Source organism: Siphateles boraxobius, unplaced genomic scaffold, assembly GCF_051911475.1.
Source record: "Siphateles boraxobius isolate OS27281-9 unplaced genomic scaffold, OSU_SipBor_1 41, whole genome shotgun sequence".
NCBI lineage: Eukaryota > Metazoa > Chordata > Actinopteri > Cypriniformes > Leuciscidae > Siphateles > Siphateles boraxobius.
This window is the reverse complement of record NW_027509042.1, coordinates 16968972-16985215: the sequence shown is the minus strand read 5'-3', so window position 1 is coordinate 16985215 and position 16244 is coordinate 16968972. Positions and strand designations below refer to the sequence as shown.

At 35.0% G+C, this 16244-nt stretch overlaps 1 protein-coding gene and 1 long non-coding RNA gene across 3 annotated transcripts in view; both read left to right on the top strand.

The window, feature by feature from the left end:
* The first annotated feature begins 262 nt into the window (after nucleotides 1-262).
* LOC143707214 (uncharacterized) lies at nucleotides 263-2387 on the top strand. The gene is made up of 2 exons (XR_013193108.1): nucleotides 263-597; nucleotides 1140-2387. It is a non-coding gene; the product is annotated as an uncharacterized LOC143707214 (long non-coding RNA).
* Nucleotides 2388-4973: 2586 nt separating this feature from the next.
* Nucleotides 4974-16244, top strand: part of jak1 (Janus kinase 1) — a 37949-nt gene continuing 26678 nt past the window's right edge. Inside the window, exons 1-2 of one of the 2 annotated variants that reach the window (XM_077198672.1) lie at nucleotides 4974-5236; nucleotides 13930-14132. In XM_077198672.1, the coding sequence (XP_077054787.1) occupies nucleotides 13937-14132 (196 nt within the window). In that variant the 5' untranslated portion in view covers nucleotides 4974-5236; nucleotides 13930-13936. The remainder of the gene's footprint in view (nucleotides 5237-13929; nucleotides 14133-16244) is intronic. The other variant, XM_077198673.1, reaches the window with a different exon arrangement.

The following is a 16244-nucleotide window of genomic DNA, read 5'->3' as shown; positions in this document are numbered from 1 at the left end:
ATGTTTTCCTTTAAAATTCATATTTTAATGTATCATCTTAGTCCATTTTAAACTGTTGTTTTATTGAATAACACAGTTCTAAACTCAATCATGTAAAATAAATCATAGGTAATTACTTGTATCCTGACACTAGTTTCTGTCAATAAAAAAAGTCTGAAAACGAGCAGCTTCGGTACATCAAAATTTCCACAGGAAATATCTTACATGGGTGGACTTTTGGCGTTAAAAATATTGAAAACCACTGAAATAGAGTCAGCTATATAATCACACCGCCAAACATTTCTGGCTTACGGTGGCGTCAGAACATAAGAGATATTAAACGCAGTTCACTTCGGGTATGCAATAGGCTATGCCAAAATCAGTCGACTTTTCAAACCTTCTACAGAAGATATATAGATATGGCAACAGTCATTCTGCACTAAAGAAAGTGGTGAACTTTGAGCGTCAGCACCCGGAAGCGTGTTATTTTATTGTCACATGGCTTGAAGATTTCAATAACAACAAAAAATGGCGACAATCACGTTGTTCGCTGTAAGGCGCTTGCTGCGTCATTAAAAATATTCACGTAAACACGGGAGTTCAACGTTGAAAATGCAAGTAAGTACTTTTGCAGTCGGTAGAATAAAACATCTGTCTAACTGTGATGGTGATATTACATAAATGTTTTTTACCTTAGAAGTACGTGGTGTTTGTTTTTGCTATGAGAGGGGTGTGTGCGCGCGCTGTTGGGCGTTAGCGCGCATCAGTACTGTACAATAAGACGACTCACAAGATATAAGACTATAAAACGAATCAACATAGCAAGTAGAACAGCTATTCAGACGCAGACTATTTAAGATACCTGTTGTGATATTATGACACGAGTATGTAATACCTTTTCGTGTAATAACTATGTATAATTTATTGCAGATATAGACTTCATGACGTTCTAACGGGCTTTTTGCTCAAACGCATTTTGTATTCATGTGTAGTTTATAAATAATATTCCTCGGATGTTCCTCGCATAAATTACTTTTATTTAAAACTGTAGTTTCATAAAGCAACACATTTTTCCCTGAGAAGTCGCGACACACTATAACAGCTAGAATATTTCCGTTTTAACCCATTGACATGTTTTTCTTTGCTTTTTCCCCAAACAGCCGCTATAGGAATGTTAGGCAGATGTTTTGGCATTATTTGACAGGCGTTTCCACTGTCCTGAGATGGCAAACACGACGCGCTGATGGAGTTGTTTACAAGAAGAGCTTCGCACGGAGGGCGGGGATGATGTGGGCGGAGTTTGTGGGAGGAACCTCTTGCTTGCCAAATACAAGAGCAAAGCATAGAAGGAGGAGTCAGAGTTACCATAACAAGTCTGTTGTCACATGGGCGCTGTGTATGAATAACGTTAATTAAAGCTCAAAACGAAGGTATTTAATCTCTTGCTGTCAGATAGGGAGTTGTCATTTAATGCAGTGTATCCAATGAAAATATGGCATGATATTATAATTTCTGCTAGCTACATATAAGTTATGTTTAATAATACATTGCTTCATCTAGCTTACTCATTTCTATAATATATACAGTTGGACATTTCAGGTTTAATTAGCCTATTACATTTTATTTGGTATATAATGAATACAGTAAAAATCTAAATACCAGAGATAAAGTGTGAATTTCCACAGTCAAAGTTGTTATCCCTGAATGAACGTGGATGAGAAGATGAGTGAAGCACTACCGCCCTGGATCTGCTTGATGTGACAGGCTGCCCTGGTTCAGTTATCACAGTGCTGATGCTGTCCATCTTAAAGGTACAGTACTGTGATAACTGAAGGATGGCTGCCATCTTGACATCTTGCCTCATGAAAAGTTTTACCTTTTTTTTTTTTTTTACATGTGAGCAAGAGGTAAATGACAAGAGAATGAATAAAACAATACAATTTAATAAAGACAATTGCAATCCTGCTTTAATTTAAAAAAAATTGTCAAACTGATTGCCTTCTGATTTTATATGAAAATCTCCACATATCATAGCATATGTCATCAGTGTATTGTTAAAGGATATCCTCCTGGGATCTAGCAAAAAGTTTTGACATTCACTTTAATATTATAGATGCTTTGAGAAATAAGAAAAAAATCTTTAAAATATCTTATTCACATTTCCTTGTGTTTCATGTCGACATCAGAAACCACAAAGTAAATTAAGCTTTTTGCAAAAACACTTTGCTTTTCTATGCTTGCATTTAAAAAAAACAAACTACATTGTCTTTAATGTATCCTCTGTAATGTGATATGAAATGTTGAAAAAAGTTAAGAATTTATATTTTTTATGCACACTAGTATACATATGATTTATTTAATAGCCATTTAATCTAAATGTATTCTTACAATAAACACTTGCAATCAAACGTTGCACATATACTTTAGTTGTATATTAAGATTATTACAAAATGTATATATACATTTTGTAATATTTTTGTCATATTTTTTCGTTACAAAATTAGTTAAGTATATACATCCTTATGTCTTATGCAAATTTGTGTAAATATTGTCAGAAATGGGAATTCCCATCCTTATACATATATTTACACTTGTTTTAAGGCAAACTGTATCCTACAAAAAGAGATGTTTACTTACATACAACAGTTTGAAAATCAATCAAACAGAAAATTAAAAAGAATAATGCTGCTTTTTCTCTTTTTCTCTTTTGATACAATTGTTAGCTTTTGTAACCTTATAAATGTCTTTACTGTCACTTTTGATCAATTTATTGCATTCTTGCTGAATAAAATTAATTTCTTTCTAATAAAAAATAACTCTGTTCATCAAATAATCCTAAAAAATTTACAAAACGTTTTTCAACATTGATAATCAGAAATGTTTCTGAAGCAGCAAATCGGCATATTAAAAATAATTTCTTAAGGATCATACGACACTGGAGACTGGAATAATGATGCTGATTCAGCTTTCAGCTTTTACCACCACATGAATTCAGCTTTTACCACCACATGAATAAAATACATTTTAAAATGTTAAAATAGAAAACAGTTATTTTAAATTGTAATAATATGTCACAATATTACATTTTTTACTGTATTTTGTATCAAATACATGCAGCCTTGTTGAGCATAAGAGATCTCTTTTAAAACATTAAAAAATCTAGAATGGTATAGTGGTATATAATGGTATATGGCTTTTGAATGGTATAGTGTGTGTGTGTGTGTATATATATATATATATATATATATATATATATATATATATATATATATAATACAGTTATTTAACATCTCTAAGAATTAGTAGATTAAACCATAAAGTTTTATAGTATGATTACAATGTATTCTACCCTTTTAATATAATCACAGAAATTTCAACATGCTGTTAGTAATTTAACCTCAGGCACTATTCTCTGACACTTGCCCCATGTCACACCCCCCTCTTAACACTCTTCTAAACTGATTCATCTGCTCATTTTGTAATGATACTTTAAGGTTAGTAATCGGTTACTGTAATAATGTGATACATGAAAATTTAAAAATACTACTAAGAAAAAAAGAGAAGAATTTCTGGGTGTTTTTCAACTTGATGCGTACATATCTGATGTTTAAATATGATCTATTATCTAAATATTTGTTTGTTCTGACCCCGTAAAATTTTTCTTCAGACCTATGAAAAATGCAATGCATAGATTTTAGTTGAGTGCTTATGGGAGTATTGCACATAGACTCATCTTCACCTACCAATTATAGTGCATGACTCATCCAACGATAGGGGTTTCCAACTGGACCTTCACTCCCCCTCAGTGTTTAAGTATCATTATCAACACATCTTAACACACATTATCTGAGATAATTCTCTTATGCTGCAAATAATTCAATATTTTCTGTCAACATATTATATGTAAATGTTGATACTGTATAGACAATTAAAATATAGGTCATTTAATAGGTGTATATAGTCACTTTACTTTTAAAACATTTCAAGCTCAAATATACACAGTCTGATATTGTCTGCCCGAACCTCTGTTGAACTTATTGATCATCCATATTCTCCCAGTGTGCTCTGCAGCCCTCTTGTGAAACTGCAGCCCACAGTTTCTGGCAACTCATCTGATGGTGAGGACGGGAAGTCCCTCCCTTCCACAGCAGGCTTATACCTCATGGTCTTAAAGACCTTCAAAAAAAAAAAAAAGTAATCAGAGAGGGCTTTGTGTGTTGTTGATCTCTATTTTAAAAACAGAAACTGTATAATGCGGAAACAGTGGCACATTCTTGATGAAATATTAGGACTTAATGTAAAAAATAAAAATAAAAATAAAAGAAGTTGAAGATTGTTATACTGGTTACAAATGTAACATTTAATTAACATCAAATGTAATTTATTTATTAATAATAGCCCTTTTGTATTGCTGCAGCCAACATTTTTATGAATATATTTATTAATGTGTATCTATGAAACATCTTTCAGTGTTGTGCATGTTATATAGGTAAAATATATAACGACAGCAATGTCTAACCATTACTTTTAATTGAGAAGCATAACCATTATGGTTAGTTAGCTTAGCCAATTACGAATCAATTATGGCCTTTTAAATGGAGAAGTAACATCCGGTTCAATGGACATAATTAAATCAAAATATCTTTTAATGGTATTGCACTATTTACCAAGAATTTATTTTTTAACTGTAATAATTTTCAAAACATTTGAATTCGTTGGTTAAAAAATTATAGGCTATGTATGTATAGGCTACATTTGATGTTTTATGTTAATGTATGTGTTAATGTATGGTGTACATTATTTTTACATCACCTCAATACACACAGGATCAACACTAACAGTGAGTTTAATCGCATGTATCATAGTAAATGTCTTAACTATATACGGAGGCACAGTGGCCATAACAAAAAATCCACTAGTTTAATCTCCGCCCAGGGGTTGATGTCATTGGTCAGGTTTTGATTGACAGCAGTATGAGCCAATAGGCAACGTGTGACAGAGCTCGTCGTTACCCTATTTTCGGGAATGTGGTCGACGCTTGACAGGAAAGGTTAGTTGATCATGAAGACTTAACCACGGTTTGTTCCACTGTAAAGTGAAGTTTGTTTAGAAAATTAATCTCGCGGGATAAAACGTATATTATTGGAGAACATTTTGGAGTTAAATAACGAGTGCTTTACATCAACAAAATACCAAGAGGAAGTGTTCAAACGCCTGTAATGATCGAAATTAAACGGAAGTAGCTTTGCCTGACGAGGTAAGGACGAGGGCCATAACTCTTCACATCGTGACTGGTCTCTGGGGGTTGTTTATATGTGTCTTTGCTTTTCATGTGCGATGTTAGTAAACATCAAGTTGTGAGACGCTCTTTTATTAGTTTGTGTATGGTTACTGGTAAATATTTCGATCGTAGTGTTCAAGGAGTAAGTTAACGTTAGGCATTTAACTTAAGTCTATAGAACATAATCTGCAATCATTGGATTTAAATTGTAACGCTAGATAATAATGCTGTCAACTTCCAACTATGGATTTTAATCTATCTGTGGCCGATAATGAATGTTTTTAGAGACCTGCTTGATGGTGAACGGCTGTAAAATTGTTTATTTAATAATTAAAAAAAGCCTAGCCAGACCTGCGCGATATTGAAGTTGTAAAAAAAAACTTAGTTTTTTGTTGTATTGTTGCAAACTTAAGCATTGACATTATTGTTGATGCTTTTTTCATGCTCTGACTGTACAGTAGTTAAATGGTTAAACTTGTTGCTCTTGTGACTGCAGTTTTGTCGATATAAATCTGAACACTTGTACACAGTTATCACAAACTGTATGTTTGCGGAACAAAAGTGCGTGGGGTTGTATATTTGATGTGCTTTGTAGAGATCGACCGAGGCTGATTATTTTCTTTATTTAAAAATGTTTGAGAATTGAAATGCAAATGATTGTCTTAAAAACAATAATAAATAAATAACCCATGTTGTAGTAGGCTATTATGAACTCATAATGCACGTTAATAATATTTAATTTATAAATATTAGTTGTTTTCGTATTTGTTTGGGTTTTGTCTTGGAAAAACATGATAACATTTAAAAATGGATCAGTAATTACGATTGAACGTGTGAATATTGGTTAAAAAATTGCTATCTCTTCACGTACTCTATCAAGTCTGATGGGCCGTCAGCACCAGTTCAATCACATCACATTCTGTTAAATTCATTTAAACGAGCATGATGGAACTGAGGAATGTCTGCTCTTAAAAATCTAATTTTCAGAGAAAATCCGTCAGTTAACGCAATGCTGTTCAATTGTGGTTGTCTTGACACATTTGATGATTTCTAAGAGAAACTTAAAATTTCCCCTTGTCTCCAAAAAATACATCAACTGAATATTTCCAGGTAACAGAGGGACCACAACCATATGCTATTCTGCTACAGTTTGATTATGTCATCCGGACAATTTCATGCTTGTAATCTGATATAGTATGGACAAAAGTGACTCTGTGGAAAATATTCAGTTCCTACAGAGGTGTTAGTGGGGAATCCCTTTTAAATAAAAGTACTAACCCATCTCTCTCACAAAGAAATCAGTTACAGTATGTTTCTTTCTTGTTTTTTTTTATTTCATTTAAATGTTGTCAATTTTTATAATTTGCTAAATATTGTCAAAATTAAGACCTTAATTCCCATAGAGCAGTACTAGGCACTTAAAAATATGAAGTACAGCTAAGGCTATGCGATATGGACAGAAAATACTACCATGATTTTTTTATCAATATTGTGATTTCGATTTTAATCACGATTTTGAAACAATATTTCCTTAACTTGTCTTGTAGTGTTTTTTGTCAAGACACTGGCTTTGACAATATTTGCGGGACCATATCTTTGCATAAATGATACGTGATGGCGTCGCCATTTCTTTATGCCCCTTTGAACCTTTTCGTATGTTTTGCAATTCACAATTGCCTGTATTATTGATTTTTGTTCACCTGGTTGGGAATGTGCCATTACCTTTCTATGTAAATGCACGCTAGACGGATGTCTTTAACCGCTGCTCTTGCGTCGTTTGCAGCATCTCGTGTGAATGACACGGCATTCCGTGATGCTCAAGGTAAAATAAGTTTCAAAGAGTGTTTTTAACCACAAAAACGAGTTCTGTGTGAATTGAACCCTCTACTATGTTTTACCGTAAAGATAGTTTGACAGGTCAAATTACCTGGCTCTGTGATGCATCATCTCTGTGTCCGAAATCGAATACTTCCCTACTATATAATATTCAAAAAACAGTAAGCGAAAATTCTCCGGATGACCTACTACTTCCTCTGAGATTCTGAAGTGCGCATTCGATGGACACTTTTCTATCCCATGAGGCCACATGATTTATGAATGGCAGTGACAGTGAGGTGACACAACTGACAGGGGTAGGTCACGTGACAGTGTATGGCGACGCATTCCATCTGAATTTCATTCAGAGTACTAATATTCACACTATATAGAGTGTATCTTTTTGATAGTTGCAAAGTAAATTTAAATTCAAATGTAGTACCTGCTCAGACAGTATGCGATTTCAGACGCAGTGCATCTCTCCTGTTTCCAAACATCCCAAACCATGGATGTTGAATTGTTGTTATTATTATTATTATTTTGGTCAAGGCCTTATCCTGCCCTGAATTCACCTTGCCTGTTTCTATGCTTTCTTCCATGAGGTAATGGTAAACACGCTCTGTTCTGTTCTGTTTTCATTTTAGATTTAGGCCACTGCATTCAGATTGCTCACTGAGGGGGCTAGCGGAAAAGAAATCGTGCTTTCTGCGGTTTAGAAATCGTGTGCATGCGCACATTGTGATTTTATTATGATTTAGATTAATCACATAGCCCGAATTGCAAATAAATTGATCAAACATTGTCAAAGGTAAAATTCATTTGAAGTAGATTATTGACCACTCTGGTCTATCTGAAGCTCTCATCATGATGTTGGTTAAATGGTCTTGAGAAGAGCCTTTTAGGGTATAACTGGCCTCTATACAGAACTGCCAAAAGAAAAGAAAAAACAAACAGATAGTGAGGTTGGTTTAGTCATAATCTGAGGGCATTGAGAAATGGTGAAATTTTTGTGTGGCTGGCCATCACTGAACATTGTAAGTGGAGTTTCCCTTTAGAATAAAACATGTTGTACTGCATGCATGGTGTTCTGGCAGTTCATGTCAGTGTGGATTAATGTGGCCTTCATGACAAGAACAACTCCTAAATGTTTTAAAATATGTCACACAGGTATTTAGTTTGGCCAGAGGCAGTTTTCGGTAAAGAGTATAAGAGTCCTGTCAAAACATAACAAGAAGGGATATTGCTGCTTTAGCAAGCACCAGAATAAAATGCTAAATGAGTTTTTATTTGAAAATATAATACTGGAAAATTGAAAACCGTTGTGTGAAGAGAAATGTATGTCAAGGAATATAGGTCTTTAATCTTAACAATTCATTGGATGACATATTTTACATGCATATTCTAACTCTGTTGTAGAGGAATTCTCATGTTTCTGCTCAAAAGGTTAATTATAGAGAACAATAGCCTTAAAACAGTGTAAATTAGATTTTTTTCATTGGTAGGATATTACAGGATCAGGTAGAATAACATAATTAAATGTTAAAATGTTTAATCCATATGGTATAGATACAATAATATTTGTATGTACATACTATTGATATAGAAGAACATCCATGACAAAGGAAGCTATCCAAACTTGCCTCTATTTTAGGTTCATTTGAAAAAGGTTTTGACTGTGGTCTTAAGAGCCTGCAAACAGGATAAAACATTTACAGCAGGTTCCTGCACCTACACGCGTTTGACGTACTCGAGCGGTCTACCCAGCTGAACAGTCGCAGGGTCTAAAGCGCAGAGGAACAGTGTTAACCATGACTTTATCAGCGAGCAGCACGTCGTCAACACCTCAGGAAGTGAAGCTGTGTTGTTAATCATACCGAAGTAGATGGAGAATCATTTTAACAGCTTGTCAAACTTAAACTTTATCCCTTCTAAAAGTTCCCAAGATGACTTAGGACTGTGTTTTGGATATGAGAAAGAAAAAGGACATGATTCACAGGAATCTCAAAAGGAGAACTTCTTATAAAATTCAAGTTAAAACATTATAATGGAAAGCTTGTCACTAAACATCTGAATTGCTTGCATCGTTTGGCCATTTTACTGACTGGTTGGGGTTGTCAGTAATGGTTCTGTTATGTAGGTCGAGATATCAGCAGAAAAACAAGCTTCTGCATAAGGATTTAACTACAGAGACAAGAGCATCAATCACCGATACTGACTGATGGATGTTTATTGAACTGCAAAACCTTGGGAAACAGCCGATGGAATATTTCTGACGAATTCAGGTCAAACTAAATATTATATAAGCTCTTTTATTTCCTATTCATCTTAAATTATGTGTTCGATTTTTACAACCCTTTTACAACCAAAAATTTTGGATATATTGAGAAATAGTTTTAAACTCTGATTTGTGAGGTTTTATGATTGTCTAATAAACATTAAATCAAATTAAATAGGGACGTTTAACACTCACTCAGTAGGGGCTTCCTGATTTGGGACCAAATTGTTGTTAAATTTATATTTTCCATATAGTCAAATTTCCATTTATATATATATATATATATATATATATATATATATATATATATATATATAAAGTTACTTTTTAGATTAAAAAAATGAACATCCCTTTAACATATTAAGCCAATACTAGTGCTGGGCGGTATACCGGTTCATACCGAAAACCGGTGTATATTTTTGTTATGATATTAATTTTTAATATATCGCCATACCGATGTATTTGATTACAGAACGTTACGCTGCGCCGCGCGACACTGTTTCAGACGGACCCTTTACAATGTTGCACTTCTAAGCAGCGACTGCAAGGCGAGGATAAACACTTTCTTTTACTGTCTACGGGTAAACAGCAGTCCTCTGGTGTTACGTTACAGGGAAGATGGATGCTGCAGAACTATTGCGTTATTTTCCTGTCAAATGTCGAGAGCACATTATTGCAGCGCGAAAGTACATTTATATAATGTGTGGGCGCGAATCTCTCTGCTCGCGCGCGGAATATAATGTGCCGCGCTCTCAGATATACGCTGCTCACGTTGGTCTATTTTCTCTGGGCTCGCTCAGAGAATCCTGCACTTAAAATGTGTTCAGTGCAATTGCAAATCTCTCCTCTTCCCCAGCTAACAATTTTAGGTTATAAGAACGTTTTCATAACGTCCCTATTAAGTTATAAAACTTTATTTTAATTCTGAATGTTCAAGGAACATTCAAAACGTCCAGTTTTTAGACGTTGTATTAACGTTATTTCTTGGTTATGAGAACTTTATTCAAAACGTTATAAGAACGTTTAACTCTCCCATTATATAAACGTTGTATTAACGTTCTTGCTTGGTTATAAGAACATCATTCAAACGTCATTAGAACGTTAAATTCTCCTGTTATATAAACGTTGTATTAATGTTATTTCCTGGTTATAAGAACGTTATTAGAACGTTAAGAAATAACAATTTTAGGTTATACTGGGCGCTATTCTATTCTACAATATTCACTAATGACAGTAAAATTGACCATCCTAAGTCAATTTACTGCAGTAATTCCACTCTCAACCAGTAGAAAATGCTTTTGAACACCTGATTATGCATAAAAAAAACGTCATAAACCGGAAAACTGGCATAATTTTGAAAAAAAAAACGTGATGGAAAAAAACGTTTTGGTCAAACCGCCCAGCACTAGCCAATACTATGACATGTTATCACACACACACATACGTATCTAAAAACTCTAACAACAAAGAAATATGTTATTTATTCTTCTAATGTGTAATAAGTAATGGGAAACAACAAACCGTACCCTATCATTCAAAAGTACCTTCTGCCCAAGCTGTGAAGTGATGAATGTGGAGTGGATTTGTAATCTCATTATACTAATATTTCATAAAGCTAAACCAGTAGTCTCAGTTTGTTCAGCTTCTTGAATTCGCTAAAGCCACTTTAAAGACAAATGTGGTCATTAACTGGTTGCAATTAGATTTCTTCTTCAGCACAGTTTGCACTTGCATTCATTCATCTCAGGAAAGTCCTCTCACATGTCTGCAGGGATCTTGACATCTAAACACATCTTGATATGCAGGGTCTGAATGGAGATCCACTGAGACAAAACCATCTGATTCAGATGCGAGAAACGTTCATCTTACCCTCCCTCATGTTCGCCGTAGGATGAGTGGTTGAATAAAATTGGTTCATGTGAGGGCGCCTGTAGTGAGGACATCATGTATGTTGTACTTCTATATGGTTAAAGTAATAGTCTCCAGCTAGACTCAGGACTTGGCTTTTTCATGGTGGGCAGTATATTCAAAGAATATTCAAAATAGTTATAATGGCACATTTTATATTATAATTTAGAATATGCAAATTGCGACATTACCGTATAATAGACTTTATTGCTGGGATCAGAAAAAAAAAACGCTTTATTTAACAGCGGAATCACTGAAGGACATTAATGGGAAAAAAAGTATATCTTATGTGCAATGAAAACTAAGTCATATGTTGTTTTACCTTTCTCTATATTTGTGTCCTTTTTGTCATAGTTGCCTGTTACTGTTACATATACTGCTGCTGTTACTCACCTGTGTGTCAATCGTCATCCATTGTTGTTTGCTGCCATTGTCTTCATCTGCTGTCAACTGTTAATCCACTTCACTGCCTTTTCGTAAAGTCCCAGGATTTGGGTTCAACACCCTCCAGTCCAGCTTCGTCCATTACAATATTAAAGGCCGTGTTGCAGGGTTAATTTTTCAACGAATTTGTGCAATTTGCTTGTTGGTAATAAACATTTAAACTGTTATCCATTGTATTTTATGTTGTTGGGTATAACAAAACGGAATATAATACGAAAAAGTAGGTACTATCTTACAGCGGTTTGCAACGATTCTCCTTTCCCCCACAATGCATTGCATTACGTCACCTTGGGGAGAGAATTTACCAAAGCCCGCGTTGAGAGCATTGAGAGTGACTAGAGAGACGAGTAGTAGACGAGAGTATTCAGATAGCGCAGATTATAGATACATCGATAAATACATAGATATAGATAGACTAGATAGACAGACAGATATATATATAGATAGATAGGCTAGTATATGCGGCAACTGCACATCCAATGGCGCGGGCGCCGCTGATGTGCGACCAACTCTACGTTGTCAATCTACCTACTATATATTTTGATCTATGCTAAGGTTATGCTATCTGGCTGTCTGACTATCTCTCTCTATACCGCCCACACAAGCACCTGCCAAACACAGCGACAGACACGTGGCGGCTACGTTTGCAACAACATTTTCACCGGAGGAAGAGATAAACGCTTAGAAACACCCATATAGCTAGCATGATGCTTTCTATTTCTAGATGACAAAGACAAAGTTTACCAGTACTCTACGACAATATGACAAAGGTTACCGGTAGTTATCTGAACTAACGTCATGATCACTGCCACTAGATAAAAATATTTTTCACTCGGTGCTATTCAATGACAGTAAAAAAAAAAAAGTGTCGTTATTGTGCACTGCTGCTCGTAGACTAGCTTCAGTGCTCATTGCTGCGTTGCTAAATGATAGCGACTCACCAGGACACTTCACCAACTCTCCACTCATTCTCCTCGGACCATGGCATTTTAATTGGCTTTGACGGCCATCAGTTCTTGGCAATTCCTCATTTGCCCTCTCACGTCTGGCAGGTTCGAAATTATACGGCTGCGGGCCATCATACATGTTGGCTATTGCCACCGCTTCTTCATCCCAGTCGGTTGCAATACTAGGCTGAGGCTACCTTTCCTCCGCTTTTCCCCAACGTGACGTCATCACCGAATTGCGTAAAAAAACCGTTAATACCAAAAACGTAAAAAACTGGTCTTTAAGATCATCTTTGAGACATTTTAAAAACGATATACATATCTTGAGTGATTTATGTACCCATTAATCGACAGTGGTGGTTAACCTGCAACATGGCCTTTAATGATGCTGCCTTTCGAAAATATCATGACTGGCTGACTGAGAGGCAGCTGCTTTCAAATATTTACATGCATATTCCCACTCATAAGGGTCCAATGGGCATCTTGGCTAAAATGCTTGTCTTAGTGAGCTGTTAATGTACACAGTCAGTTTAAGTGAAGGTGGACATAACATTGTATTTGTGTCAATTTCAAAACTGCATTCGTCCTTGCTGTGTAAATGCAATCTAATAGACCTTGCGCTGTCTATAATGTCATAATATTAATCAAATTATCATATCGACAAGAAAATGTGGAACATTGTTTTTTGTTTTATGTGCACTTTTATTCAGCAAGGACACAGTCACTCTTGATCGATCAATTTTCATATCACTTTTTACCAATTTAAGGCATCCTGATCCTTGCTAAAAAAACACTTGTTTTTTAAATGTTACAAAAAATCCTGAAAAAATGCATAATTTCCACCAAAATATAAAGCATTTTCAATTGCGCTAAGTGTAGTAAATATTTCTTAAGCACCAAATCAGCATATTAGAATGATTTCTGAAGGATCATGTGGCAGTAAACATTGTAATGGATGCTGAAAATGTAGCTTTGCCATCAGAAGAATAAATTACATTTTAAAATAAAATATATTTCATACTGTTTTTACTGTATTTTTTCGTTACAATTTAAAATAACTATTTTCTATTTTTATCATATAAATGCTACCTTTGTGAGCATTGTGATGCTTCTTTCAAAATCAGTCAAATCTATTTATTATTATATGGTTCATTTAGGCATGACGGTATTAAAATGTAATAATTTGTAAATCATATACTATTCAATAAGAGTTAAATGATTTCTGATCATAGCCAACAGTTCATCAATAAATCTCTCTGTTACCTTCGTTTATTTTGCAGTGTCTGGATGCTTAAACCAACAGTCATGGAGCTGGGCAAGCTATGTGGGAAGATGAAAAAACAGAGGAAGGCAGATATGACCGTTCCGACTGCCAGGAAAGGACTGGAGATCCACTTCTACCTGCCTGAAACACACCAGCTCGAGTACTTCAAAGACTGCCACACTGTGGAGGACCTGTGCGTGGAGGCTGCCAAGAAATGCCGTAAGTGTTTGGACGGCCGCCTATTTAGAGCACCCTCTAACGCATCTCTCAGGACATAGAGTGTGATCATGATGGTCTGTTTTCTTAGTAGTGATGTATCATTTCATCATTACTTTGCAATAAGCAATAGGTTTCAAAGCAAAGTTACAATTAATAACACAGAGAGTCTGTGATGTCATGTACATTTTTTGTAGTGTACTCTTTTTGTTCCTTTTCTATCAGTATCAAGTGTGCTATATAGTAGCTCTCTACTGGTTTGGACCTGGGACCATGATTTTCCTATGGTCATTAAGCCGCGACCCAATTTTTTTTTTAGGAATTTGAGCTAACTCCTTAAAGGTTCATGAAACCCCCCTCTTTCAGCTCAAGTCTGGCTCACAATCTTTTTGAAAAATGCAACTTAAATGTTTATGTGTGTATATATACAATTAGACAATACAAATTATAATACATTTGCTTTTAAAAACCAAGCAAATTTATTTCACAAAAATAGTAGACAACTAAAACACAAGTACCATCTTACTTTAGTTAACATACAAAATATAAGTTGACTAATATGACTAATACTGATGCATAAACAGTCCAAGTAAGGCTATGAGGAAGTAATGGCAGTCCCAAACTAGTTTGTATTAAAACAACAAAGTTATTAAGTTGGTATGAGCCACCACAGTCATTTAAAAATATACAAAATAACATTATGTGAAAATAAAGTGGCATTTTGGGATAAGGGGAACAACAGACACCATGGTAAATATACAATGCTGACATGAATTGTAAATTAAACGAATGGAAACTGCTCCTGATGAATAGATTGAACATCATGCACAGTACCTGCATGCAAATCCTTCCTGGCTAACACACAAAGTAGAAGTTATATAGATTATTGGTACATTTTGTTAAATTCATGACTAATTGACAGCATAACTATGATGTTGCATGCTCGTTGTTTTTTTTTGCGCTTTGCTTATAATGTGAAGTGATACTGTACAGCGCACTCTGCCGCATTTGCGCGTGCAATTGAAGAGTGTGTGCTACAAGCATAGTATAATGACTAAAAGGACAGTAAAGTTTGCTTTTTTGTGGTGAGAGACTTTTTATTATGTAACAAGTTAGAAAGATGAGGTTAGAATAATGACACTGACATATAGCCTGACAACATTTCATCTGACTGGAGACACTGAAACAGAAGGACAGAATCAGGACTTCACGTTTTTCTACAGCACGGTGTCTGACAATTTCACGTAGATAAAATAAAACGTCTTTCAAAATAAAAGTCTTGCATCAGAAAAACACAATTACTCTTGTTGTTGTTAGGGGTGGCACGATCCGCTTTTTTTGCCTCCGATACCTGGGACTCAGTATTGGCAGATACCGATCCGATCCAATACTAAAATAATAATTAAAAAAACAATGCCAAATTACCTAATAAACTGTATCTGTATGCCTCACTGTGGGGAAGAGACTGGGATTATTCTTTTGTTAAAGGCATCAAAGCTTGACTTAAACATTATTTTCCTTACTTTGTAAAACAGTACAGACAAAATGTATACTATATAATTAAAATACATTTACTTTAAAATTTTAAGCGCAACTTTTTAATGAAGCAGCAACATATGATACATAGATTGGACAGAACAACTAAGGCTATCAATAAACTGCCATTGCGCAAAAGTATTGTAATATGAAAGGCTCCAATTCAGAGCGGCACGAAACCTTATGCGCTTCCCGTGCGCAGAATGATGCGCTCGAAGCAACAAGGAGTCACGGCGCGCAGCGCTTCGCATTGAAAAGTTCAAAGCACAAAAGTAAGATATACATATATTTCTTTATTTATTCATTAGTTTGAGCCTTTTAACAGTTTTAAATTTCAGTTAATGTGCGCGTGAAGAGCAATTATATCGCTCTCTACTCCAGTGTTGTGATCACTGAGGAGTTGTGTTGTGATCTAACAGACATCCGGTTGAAAGTAACATGTGAAACTCCAGCACGTTAAAGTCCTTTTATGCAAACCATAGACCTTTATCTACATATCTACAGTATAATAATAGGAACATTGACTCATCTTGGAGAGAGTTTCATCGTGTTGACTGTTTTACCCGAGCGCGACGCGCT